General features: G+C 40.7%; 1 protein-coding gene across 1 annotated transcript in view; it reads right to left on the bottom strand.

Annotated features, from left to right (window-relative positions):
• Hdgfl3 (HDGF like 3) overlaps positions 1-13,109 on the bottom strand; it is a 53,387-nt gene that overhangs the window by 5,638 nt on the left and 34,640 nt on the right. Inside the window, exon 5 of the mRNA XM_028873804.2 lies at positions 8,222-8,368. Coding sequence (XP_028729637.1) covers positions 8,222-8,368 — 147 coding nt within the window. The remainder of the gene's footprint in view (positions 1-8,221; positions 8,369-13,109) is intronic.

The raw sequence follows: 13,109 nt of genomic DNA, 5'->3' as shown, positions 1-13,109 counted from the left end.
ATATTTCCCCAAGGAGATGCTATTTTTGTTTTCCATCTCATTAACCTAAAAATATTAACCACTTGTAGTTCTCATGGGATGGGGAAAAAAAGGGAACCCAGACCCCAAATATTTTCCCCTAAAACAGCTTGAGTTACTTCACAAATAACTCAACACACGTGCATGTGATGTTCCCATTTAACCAAAGCCTGCCATACTTACCCTATCAAATTACTATAGGACCTTCACAAGGAGAGAAGAAATCAAGCCTACCATTTCCACAGGGGACGAAGATAGACTTAACTTTTCTGCCCCTACCCCAAACAAGGAAGCTAGTGGATCTTTACTTTTTTTTTAAAATCATATTTACATCCTGTGAATCTGAAAAATGCAATGTCTGGAAATTGACTTATTTATTAATAAATGAAAATACTAGACATATGATTATACTCACAGATACTTAGGAGGACTCTCTTCCTTTGGAAGGAGGAAGATACCCAAATAATAAGAAATTGTTAACCAATCAAAGAAACCTTCAACAGTATATTTTCTTAATATAATGTAAAAGGCACTATGTTTATGAGGCAGGACATTCATTTAACAGCTCTATTCACATTGAAGAATATTTTGAAGCAGATCCACAGCAGTCTCAGAGCACTGTCGATGCACTGAAGAGCTGATGACACCACTGTGACTTTATTTTTAAATAGGGCACTGTCAAACGGTGCTGGTGGAGCAACTGCAGAGTCTCCGACTTGTACATGTCTGTGACTTGCACATGTCTGTGATGACTGCTGTCCTCACTTCTAGTCATGTCTAATTCAGAACTACTGGGATCTATACTGGACATAGGACTCTAGGTATCTGCCAGTCCTGATACTTCTCTACCCAAAGAGCCAATGTGGTGCTCATGCTTTGTGGTCATCTTCTGTATATTGCATGGATATGCTGACTGACATCTGGAAGATCCAATCAGATTCCACCTTGAGGTGTGTAAAGCACACTGAAAGGCTTTACAGGGCAGCAGAGTTAATGGATACCCAAAATACGGCAGGCAGAAGCCAAAAGGATTTTTTTCATGGAGTACCATTTTTAAGTGAAAATTTGATGTTAAGATTTGGATATTTGGTGAATTGAGCAGTAAGGTGCAAGTCAAAATTACAGTGAGACTCCATCTCATTCCAGTAGCGATGGCTATCTCTCATCAAGAAAACAAACAACAAATGCTGCTGAGGATGCAGGTGGAAAAGGGAACAGTAACACAGTGTTGGGGAAACAAACTGGCAGAGCTACTATGAAATCTGCATGGAGGGTTTTCAAAAGACTAAAAATAAGGGCTGGGAGATGCCCTGTGGGTCAAGTGCTTGCTGCTCAAGCATGAGGGATTGACTTCGGATCCCCAGCACCTGGCTACAGCTGGGTACATCAGTGTGTATCGGTAACGCCAATGCTTGTAGAGGAAAGCAGAGATGGGGAGGAGGGGGTGCAGGAAGGCACTGACAGTCAGCCAGCCTAGCAAAATCTGTGAGCTTAAGACTCAGTGAGAAATTGTCTTTTTGTTTTAAAGAGGTTGAGAGTGATGGAGAATTTTCAGTGTTGCCCTCTGGTGTATAAATGCGCAGGTATGCATGCATACAAATTAAAAGCAACAACAAGAAGACAGAATTACTGATCATATATACCACTCCTGAACATACACACAAAGAATCAAAGCATACAGTAGAGGTACCTGTACACCCATGTTTACTGTGACACTAACAACAGTTCAGTTATGGAATCATGCTAGGTGCTTATGAAAGGATAAGGAAAACTTCACACACACACACACACACACACACACACACACACACACACACACACACGCAAGTTTTAGTCATAGAATGAAACCATGCTGTTTGAAGGAAAATGACTGGAACACAATGATATAAATAAGACATAGAAAGACAAATAAGGCTTTTAAAAAACCATATATAGATTCTAGATTTAATATAGGAAAGGGATAAGCTGGATGTGGGAGGGGACCAGGCCTGGGTAAATATAATAATGGTATAAATGGATGAAAACTTCTTAATGAATCTGTGTAGTTATTATACACTAATAACAAGCTTTAGTATTGGCCACTTTGCAAAAAACATAGTGACTTACTAATTCATAGGAAAAATAGACAGTTATTTGTTGCCAGTGATAAAATTTGATTATTTAAGTGAAAATTATTATTTTAAATCCTCCATGTGACAGCTTCTTGACATTTAAAGACTTCTAAAAGATAGTGATATTTAGAGACATGATTAAAATATACTAAACAGATCAGCATTTGCTAGTAACCAGTATTTCCAAACAAGTGAAAGCTGTGTGAGGTACAAATAGTCTAAGGGATTGTACCGAACCAAAACATGAATAGCTCAGATCCTCTCCTAGTTAGCATCAGCTGTCAACTTGACACAGCCTAGTATCATCTAAGGCAGTCTCAACTGAGAGACCTCCCAGATCAGATGGTCTGTGGCCATGTTTGGGAGCAACTGTCTTGACTGGTGATTGATGTGGTAGGGCCCAGTCCACTGTGGTCAGCATCATCTCTAGGCAGATGGTCCTGGGCTGTGTAAGGAAGCTAGCTGACCACAAACCAGTGAGAGAGCCAGTGCATGAGCCAACAAACAGCATTCCTTCATGACCTCCCTCAATGATGGATTGTAACCTGAAATGTAAGACAAATCAACCCTTTCCTCTTCAAGTTGTTTTTGGTCAGTGTTTTACCACAGCAACAGAATGAAACCAGACAGATTTCTAATGCAAGTACCTTTTAGGACACTACTATTCACAAGATAAGAAATGAAAGAGCTAGAAACAGGAAAGAAAGAAATCATCCCTATATGTACCTGACAATGCTATTTAAAAATCTCAAAGGTTTCACTAGAAAATCTCTAGACCAGATAAACATTAATTAGCAGGATGCAAAAACAACATACCCAAATCAGAAAACTTGTTATACACTGATAAAGAGTTTGTGGAGAATCAGAGAAAACCATCTTATTTATTTGTAATAGCACTAGGAAAATTAAAATGCCCAGAAATAACTCTAAGCAAGGAGGTGTGAGACCTTCACAATGACAACTTAAAGACACCGAAGAAAGAAATTGGAAACCAGGAGATGGAAGGGTTCTAAGCTCACGGACTGGCAGAATCAGTATTGTGAAAATGGTTACATTACTGAAAGTGATATACATATCAATACATTCCCACCCAAACACCAACGACACTGTCCAATGAATTACAAAACACAATCCTAAAATACAGCTGGAGATGCAAAGGACCTCCACTAGCCACAATGGTTCCAAACAGAGAGAACAGTGCTGGGAGGATCAAAAGCCCTGATCTCAATTATACTGCAGAGCTACACAAACTGCGTGGTCTCAGCACCGAAACAGACAAGAAGGCCAATGGAACAGATGGAGGACAGAGGACCTGGGAATAAAGCCTCCACATCACAGCCACCTAATCTTTATTTTTGTCAAAACATATATTAGGAGGAAGCTGCCTTTTCAATAAATAGTTCTAGGAAAACTGGATATACACCTGTAGGAGAATGAAACTAAATCTGTATCTCACCCCGTATAAAAATAAATTCAAAATTGGATCAAAGATTTTTATGTAAGACCTAGTAATTTGAAAATGTTAGAGAAAAAAAGCACATAAGGTTGAGAGAAGAAGGTGGTGTTAAGGAAAAGGGGAGGAGCTGGAGGGGAAGAAATAGGAAATGTGTTTGATCAAAACACATTATACATATGTTTGAAATTCTCAACACTTTTTTTTTTTTTTGGTTTTTTTTGAGACAGGGTTTCTCTGTGTAGCTTTGCGCCTTTCCTGGAGCTCACTTGGTAGCCCAGGCTGGCCTCGAACTCACAGAGATCCGCCTGGCTCTGCCTCCCGAGTGCTGGGATTAAAGGCGTGCGCCACCAACGCCCGGCCTCAACACTTTCTTTAACCTAAAAAAAGTGAAGGAAAACATAGGCAAAGTATTTCCAGACACAGCAACAACTTTCTGAGGGCGTTAACAGCATGAGAAATCGTCCCAAGGACTGATGGACGGGATCATAGGAAACTACAAAGTGAAGGAAGAGCTCAGGAAGGTGGGCCGAACCCCAGTGGGATAAAGTCTTGGCCAAGTATGCACTTCCCGGGGGTTAGTATCTAGAATGTATGAGAAACTGCAAAAACTGAACACTAAAAAGATCCAATTAATAAACTAACATCCTTTGGATTCTATGTCCCCCTCCCAGACTGAGCTCCCTGTCCTCCACCTCCTGCACTGTAGTCCAGCTGAATTCAGTTCTCTGCCCTCTGTGTGCCCGCACAGCTCAATCTGCCTGGGGCAAACACAGTCTTTCCCACTGCTTACTTCAAATTCATGCCCACCAGCCCCAAGTGGGTCCTGCTGCCTTAACAATCACCTTTATTTCTCAAGTCCACTCACTCTTCTAGTCTTCTAAGTGACTATTTTAAACCTCTTCCTCTTTTGGAACTTCAGCACTTTTTCCTGCACCCCCTCAAGTGATGACCCTGTTTCCTTAGAAAACAGAAGTGACTACACAAGCATTTTTCATAAGCTCCCCTCCCAGGTAGCCATTTCTCTGTATCTGTGTCTAATACTCCCTCACGATGTGTACTCATCTCATAGTTTTCTTTGATAATTCATCTATTGAACCATTCTTGAAGACTGTGCATCAAGAAAAAAGGTCCTTTGACATTCATTCTATCCCAGCTGGTGACTACTGCATATTTAAAAATAAGTTTACTATGAGGTTATTGGCTTTATGAAATATCATGACTCATTAGAAAGCTACTATTAATTTCAAGGGTAACTGACCAAAGGCACATAAGTGAATCCAGGCAGAAACTCATACTATGTGACAGATGATTTCAGTAAAATTGTTAAAACAGTTATGCTTAAAGACAGAAAATACTAACCACACAAAGAAAAGTAAACAGCCAACTAAATAAAATTAAGAAAGTATTTTTTTAAAGCAAAAGAAAGTGAACAGATAAGACACAAACATTAAACAGTATTGTACAGCATAAGCAAAGTCCTATAAATGAGTAAAAAAAAAAGCCTAATGGGAAAACAGGCAAAGCCCTGGAAATGTGTATGGTGGAGAAGAAACATGGTCAGTTGACACACATACAAAGAAGCTTCTCACTGACCACACTGCATTACAAACTCATACTGCAATGATTATTTCAGAGCAATATGTTGTCAAAAATCAAAGTCAGATGACACCAAGATAACTTTGGGGCTCTAACACACTATTTGGCACCGTTGGTCTGAGCATAAACTGGGCAACTCCTCCCGAAAGTGACTTGGTCCAACTGAAAGCCATAAACTTGTACTTCAGCATCTTCAGTTCTAGTTGCATACTAAGAAAACTTGAGCATGCGCACTAGCAGACAAACCGCTTACAGCAATATAGTTCTAAACTACTCAAAACTGGAAACAGCCCAAATACCCATTAACAGCAGACTGAATATATATATATATATATATATATATATATATATATATATATATATATATATATATATATATATATATACACACACACACACACACACACACACACACACATATATGTATGTATATATACTGATATACACACACACACATATATAAATTGTGGCACATCCACATTCCATTATATATGCTATATGAACTGACAATTATACAGCACTGAAAAAGGAATAAGGGCTGCGAAGATGGCTTGGTTAGTAAAGGGATCCAGGATCTGAGCTGGATCCCCAGGATTCATGTCAGAGTATGGATTCTTGAAAGTTGTCCTGGAACCTCCATACATGCACCACAGCAAGCTGTGACAGCCCCCCACCCCAAGTAATAACTGTTTTTAATTAAAAAAAAATCAAATCTGCTGAATGAACCTTAAAAACAGAGTAGTGATTAAATGTCATCATTAAAAAAATATTCGTAAACAAGTCAAACTGAACAATGTTGATAAAAATGGAAATAGGAACTTTGTTTGTTTTGTTTTTTGAGACAGGGTTTCTCTTGTAGCCCTGGCTGTCCTGGAACTCACTATGTAGACCAGGCTGGCCTCAAATTCAGAGGCCAGAGAGTACTGAGATCAGAGGCGAGCGCCACCATGTCCGGTGAATGTGGGAACTTTTGAGGAAGCATACCATGATAGATTGATGAAGGAGAGCTCTAGGAGACAGGGGAAGCAGAAGAGAATGGTGACTGGTAAGAAGAGTCAGGAGGAGAAAGTGCCTAATGGCATTAAACGCTGCCAGAGAGGGTGGCAGGCCAAGTGTGGGGATGCACCCTGCAGACCAGCATTCAGGAGGCTGAGGCATGAGGCCAAGAGTTTGAGGCCAGCCTGAGCTACACAGTGAGTACCAGGCCAGACAGGAGTGCACACAAGACCCTGTCTCAAAAACTGAGTGGAGGAGGAGGCGGAGGAGGAGGAGGCGGAGGCTGAGGCAGGCTACCCGAGTGACAGGAGTGAGAGAAGAGCCGCGAGCGTCCTCCAGAGTAATGCCAGCTGACTAGATGAAGAGAGGAGGCTGAGAGGCAGCCAGGACTATGAGCACGGAAGAAGAGCTACAGAGTCAGTTAAGAGAGGGCAGCAGTGCGCTTCCCAGCCTTCACCACTCACCCACTCAATCACTGCTGCGGGCCACAGGAATATATCATAAGAACTCAGCTGGTTATGGCCAAGTCACTACCTGGAGGGATCAGGGAATTCCTCCAGAGGAAGCCAAATCCCAAGGAGTTTTTGGTGTTACTTGGCTTGTTATATATCAGCTGTATTCTGTTATGAAAATCATGTGTACCTTCATAGTTTTTCCAATTGACTTTCCCCTAAGAAGGACTAACAGTGTAGACTGATCACTCTCTGGACATACACATTCCAGGTATTTGGAGAACAGCCTCAGGAAAGGCTTTCTCTGGAATCAGATTATCTATCTCCCTTGGCCACTTTCAAGGACTACAGGAAACACCACCCAGGTGGGCGCCCATTGTTAGTCCCAGGTGGACTAACAATGGTAACAGCCCACGTCCAAGTCTCCTGACTTACAGTAAATTCCACAAGGGGATACCGCCTAGGAGAGGTGGACGTTAGTAGCTTTACACAATTTAGCTCGGACCCTCCCTTTTATATACCAGGACTTCCAGGGCACAAGTGGGGAAGAGAAAAGAGAATGGAAGAACTAGATGGGTAAGAACTTGAGAGGAACGAACTGAGATGGGGAAGAACTAGATTGAAGGGCTAAAAGAGAGGACTAGAGGAACGAGATGGAAGATGAGGAAGAGCCAGATGGGGAAGAACAAGATGAGGAACAGCCAGATGAGAGAGAAGGAGACGGGAGAGGAGCTGATAGGGGAAAGAACTAGATAGATGAGAACCTAGAAGGGACAGAACTAGATGAAGGAATTAAGATAGAACTTAGAGGGGATCACAGACAAGTGTAGAGAGAAATCAGGCTAAAGATGACCTAAATATGAGAGCAGAATATAAGCTTATAACTGTCACAGAATAATAAAGTATATGGACTAAGAATTTTCGTGTACATAGATTCTTTTCATTTCATCAAAGATTAATTATCAGCTGGTTGTAGATTCTTCCCGGACCCTGGGAGGGGACTATCGAGGGGCTGGACCCCCATAGTCTCCGATAAATCACCTGCAGGCTGTGAGTCAATCCTGTTAGGCAAGTGTGCACCGCTCAAGTCTCAGCCCTCACAGGTTATTATCTGAAGACAACTAGTCTACAAAGAAAAAAAAGCTATGGGAAATGCCCAGGTGCACAAATGACCTTTACTACCACTTCTTCAAATGTGGACCTGCCTCTAATGCTAGTCAACAGAAGTTAACAAGAGTCAGTAAGGAAACCTGTTTCTGTAGGTCTTTTCAGTATCAGTACTGAAATATAGCCTGAATACTAGTATTATATTTTGCATATGCCATTGACTTTGTGATAAAAGAAACAGAACTGTTAACTTTCAATTTCAATAATTTGCAAACTACTTCAAAATACTCAGAAGTTGCTAAAGTAGTTTGAAAAATAATAAATATTCAGAGCTCCAATTTCCTAGGAGGGTATCATTTCCACATGGCTCTCTTCTATCCTCAGACTAACCATCTGACCACTCACTCAGGCTCTGTGAATGCTGACTTCCCAAGGGAAGTCGTCTAGGTGACCAGGGGATAAGGCAATCATCAGCACATCCTCACCCCTTCCCCGGCTTTCTGCAAGTCTGAAGTCGCGTTTCTGGTGTCATTGCCGGCGTCTCCGCCCTCAGAGCTGCTTTTGTTTTCCTCTTCTTTGCAGTCTTTATCATCCTCATCTCCTGGAGATTTCCGGGACTGTTTAGAAGACTTCTAAACATTTAGACAAGTCAGAGATTAGAGTCAAAAGCAGAGCTCCAACTGCACAACTGTAAGTAAAGAGGTGCATAACGAGCTGGTGTGCACGTAGCCTATGTGCTCGATGTAGCACATACAGGGAACACATTCAGTGTGCTAAGGCTGGGCTAGATCATTTTACTTCTTTCAAGAAGTGTGGTATTAAAAACTAGACTATACAGATACCTACAGCATGACTAAATACAACTAGGTGAGCACCTACAACCTTAGGAGACTTTCAGAACTGAAAGTCACGTTATAGTAATAGAAACCAAGTTCCGGAGAACTGAGTTGAACTTTCCAAGACAACACATGGCATTCAAGGTAGAATATCTCTCGCAGCTTTTTGGCTAGGGACATACATAAAGACCCTGACAAAGCTTCTGTATCACAGCATGACACAAGCAATTTAATCTTTAAACTATGGGTAATTATTTAAACATCAAGAGTATACTGACGAACCAGTCCATTGTCTTTGTTATCTTGCATTTGAAATCAAATTATAGTTTGCAACAAAAGTTGCTTGGCAGCATAGTACTAAAGTTAGAAAAAGATGGCTTCAATTATGTGTCTTATTTATAATGGTGAGATGTATCATTTTTAACACTGTCTTTTAAAAGACTTTTTTGAATTCTTTAGAACTAGATGTACTTATTGTGCATGAGTATATGTTTGTATGGGTGCATGCACCTACCATGGCATGTGTGGAAGTCAGAGAACATCCTGTGGGAACCAGTTCTCTCCTTCTATCATGTGGTTCCTGAGTCTAACTCAGGTCATCAGGCTTGGTGGCAAGTGCCGTCACCAACTGAGTCTCATGATGACTGCTCTTAGGGGTTTTTTGTGTTTTTTTTTTTTTTTTTAAGTAAAAAACAAGTTTAATTCCAAGCATCTAAACAATAAACAATGACCACTAGGCAGAAAACACAAAAGCTAAGCTGTTTGTTCAAATGCAGTCCTTTTAACATATTGGGAACTTGACCAGCTTGTTCTTCTATCTATTAAATCCATATTTCTCTTAAGAAGTTGTCAGGGCTGGGATTGTAGCTCAGTTAGGAGCGCCTGCCTAGCATGCAGGAGACTGTGGGTTTGCTCCCCAGCACTACAGACTGAACAGGAGGGTGAATGTCTGTAATCCCAGCCCTCCCCTCGGGAGATAGAGGAGGGAGGATGATCGCAAGCTCAAGGACATGAATGGGCTACATAACGAGTTTGAGACCAACCTGGGGTACATAGAGCAGTTTCTCTAGGGAAAAAAGGAAGAAGGGGAGAGGGGAAATATTTTTTAATCAATCCTCAAGTACTTTAAAAACAAAAACTAAGGTAAATTGACTAAACCAAATCATTTTTCTTGGCCTTCCAGTAATAAATTAGCAAACTGGAGCCCCCTCATAAATCAGTTCTTAAAAATTATTTTATTTTATTTGTGCGTGCGTGTGTGTGTGTGTGTGTGTGTGTGTGTGTGTGTGTGTGTCTAAGAGGATAATAAGTGCTTTTAACTTCTGAGCCACCTCTCCAGCCTCTTACACATATAATCCACTTTTTTAAATGCAGAGATTGGCTGGTGAGATGGCTCAGTGGTTAAAAGAGCTTACTTGCAGAGGACCTGGGTTCAGTTCCCAGCACTGATATGGTGGCTAACAACCACTCATAACTCCAGTTCCAGGGAATCCAATGTCCCATTCTGGTCTCTGCAGGCCGCGCGCGCGCGCACACACACACACACACACACACACACACACAAAGAGAAAGATCTTCTAGTTACATAACCGAACACATAATTAGACTGCTTCTATTTTACCTGATTAAAACTACCAACCACGCTCAAAACGTTAGTTTAAAATATTATCATTTTTACCTTTTAGATTAAAAACAGATTTATTTACCAAGTTTGGAGCATGTTCAGTTAATGATCCCATATGACAGTATAAAAGTAACTTTTTCACTTTAGTAGACATTATGTAACGTTTGAAATGTGCTAACTGCATTAACCAGTTATCCTCAAATAACAGTCCTGACCTGACACTTGTGACAGAGGAGCTTGTGATCCTCTATCTCCCGAGGGGAGGGCTGGGGTTACAGACATTCACCCTCCTGTACAGTATCCAAATATACATAAAACGCCTGTGCAGGGCATGACACAAATACCAAGTCTCATACCAATGGGAACCAGGGCACTACTGGATTTCTACTAATGAGTGATGATATTTAGTATCTCAGCAGGAAATCTGGGTGCCAAACTAACTTTGATCATTACTCCTCTAAGTTTCTTTTAAAATGGTGTTTATCATCTGTTTTATCAGTATGGTACTGAATTGGTTTTATGCCTAATTGTTGCTTTGTTATCTAAAATTCTTGCTCTTTTAGCTTCTTTTCTAGTTTAATTTGTTGTAAGGATCTGATAAGCCTTAACTGTAGATCCTTTGCATACAGAGTACTTTGAATCTACATTTTCCTTAACATGAATCAGCTATATCCTTGCTGTTAAAAGATAATGTAATTTTCCTCAGATCTGCTGTACTTTGGCTTCTTATTTTGATTATTGAGTTTTTTCCACTCACAGGTCAATGAAATTTGGTAAATAGAGGAGATGTGAGATAATCCCTTTACCTGACTGGGATGTTACAGAAGGTTTTCAAGTGCAAAGGCAGACTACTCAACTTTAAGAGACATTCACTACATTCAACACCAAGAGAACACTGGGAATCCAGAGAGAGTAGCAGGGTTATAGTAGAAAGTAGCTCTCCAAGTATCATTTCCATGTGAGCAGACTTATAAACTAGATCCCCCATCCTTTCCTGAAAGTTCTGAAACAGCAGTTCTGGGGGCCTTAAGGCATGCCAACAGCATTTCACAGAACTCTGATCCACGTGAAAGTTTGAGACCCACTATGCGATATTAACAGTAAAAAGCTACAGCCTGACCAGGCGTTTTGGCTCATACCTGTAATCAGATCATTTGGGAGTTTGAGGCAGGAAGAATACTGTGAGTTCAAGTCTAGTCTGGGATATAAATTGAGTTTCAGGCTAGCCTGGATTACAGAGATAGACCCTCTACGAGGAAACACACACACACACACACACACACACACACACACACACACACACACACACACACACAGCCCACTCCAACACACAAATGTCTATACAAAGTCAGAATTCTGGGCTGGGTAGTAGCTCAGGTGGTAGAACAGTTACCCTGTATGCACAAGAACTTGAGTTTACTTCCTAACATGGTGCAAAACCAGCAACAGTAAAAAATTAAACATAGTTCTGAAGTTATCGTGAAAGTTGCAATGAAATAAAACTAGTTCATTCTATTGAATTAAAATGAAATAATCCTTTAACCAGACACACTTCAGCCCTCACCTTCCCTGCTGTAAAGTGCTGACTCTATCCTAACTCTGAGTCTCGGTCCTGTTGATCCCTGAAACATGCAATGCAATATGACATGGAAAGGGAACATGTCCACTGGGAAAAGTGTTTGAAGCCTTATGTAGCTTTCACATAATTTAGGGTTACAAACACATTCCATACAAGCTCAGCAGGCAATCAATTAAGTAAAAATAACTCAAATGAATGTTAAGTGAAACCCAAATACTAACAGAAATTCAGCTTAAAAATAACTGCAATGGAAGAAACAGTCTGAGAGGGGAAATTCTTATTTTTTTTTTTAAATAATTTGTAAACTTTAGCCCCATCAAAGGCAATCATTTTTGTTTGCTTATTGTGTTATATGTGTGTATGTGTGCACGTGTGTCCAACTCCTCCTCTTCCCCTCCCACTATTTTCCCCTCCAAGTGCTTGTGTTTGTGCCTTTTTTTTATTTAACACCTACTGCATTCATGTAGTGCTTCCTGTATGTATATGGAACATGAATGGCCTCAAAGGTCCTGAATCTACCTTATATTTTTAGGTAGGGTTTCTTACTGAACCCGGAGTTCCCTGATTGGGCCAGACAGGCTGATTAGCAAGCCCCTTCAAGGGACCATCCTGTCACACCTACCCTGCCAACACAGGGGTTACAGACACACGGCCCAGACTGCAGGGGGCTGCTAGGTTATCTAAACTTGGTCCTCATCCTCATGTGTGTGCAGTGAGCATTTTACCCACTGAACCGTCTCTGGGCCCCAGCAATCATGTTAGCAATCAATAAGGGTATAGAGTGACTAACACAACTAGGTGCACAGAAAGAACAATGAATGGATACAATTTTACCTATATGTTAGTAGGTGGGTTTTAACAACTGCCAAAGTAAAATCTTAATAGTCTGAGAAGCTCTTGGTATTTGTTTTCTCAGATGTCTCCGGAGAGTATATACGGCCAATAAATACAAGAATTGAAATAGAATTACTTTCAAGTACTCAATCATGTGACCGACTCTACTGAATCCTGAACCAATCTTAGGTCTTCAAGGATCCATTTATCTTGCTTTCAGTTTCTAAAAGACAAAAAGCTTTCATAAATCTCAAGGTTTTTCTGACTGCATATCTAAAATACTGTAAAACAAACCTAGTCTTTCCATTCGTAGATCTACCATCATGTCACTGCTGCTACATTTGGAAGAAAACCCAAACTCAATTATACAGCTTCCAAGTCTGCACTGTGTAGCATTTACCTGTCTACCTGTGCTGAGTCAGGTGCAGTCAGATGTTCTAGGCAAGTACTTGGCTAAGGAACTATACCTCCTCAGTTCTGCTGTTCCTCTCCTTCTGTCA

Source organism: Peromyscus leucopus, chromosome 1 (genome assembly GCF_004664715.2).
Source record: "Peromyscus leucopus breed LL Stock chromosome 1, UCI_PerLeu_2.1, whole genome shotgun sequence".
Classification (NCBI taxonomy): domain Eukaryota; kingdom Metazoa; phylum Chordata; class Mammalia; order Rodentia; family Cricetidae; genus Peromyscus; species Peromyscus leucopus.
Note: the sequence above shows the minus strand (reverse complement) of the source record. Positions and strands in the feature narration are given on the sequence as shown.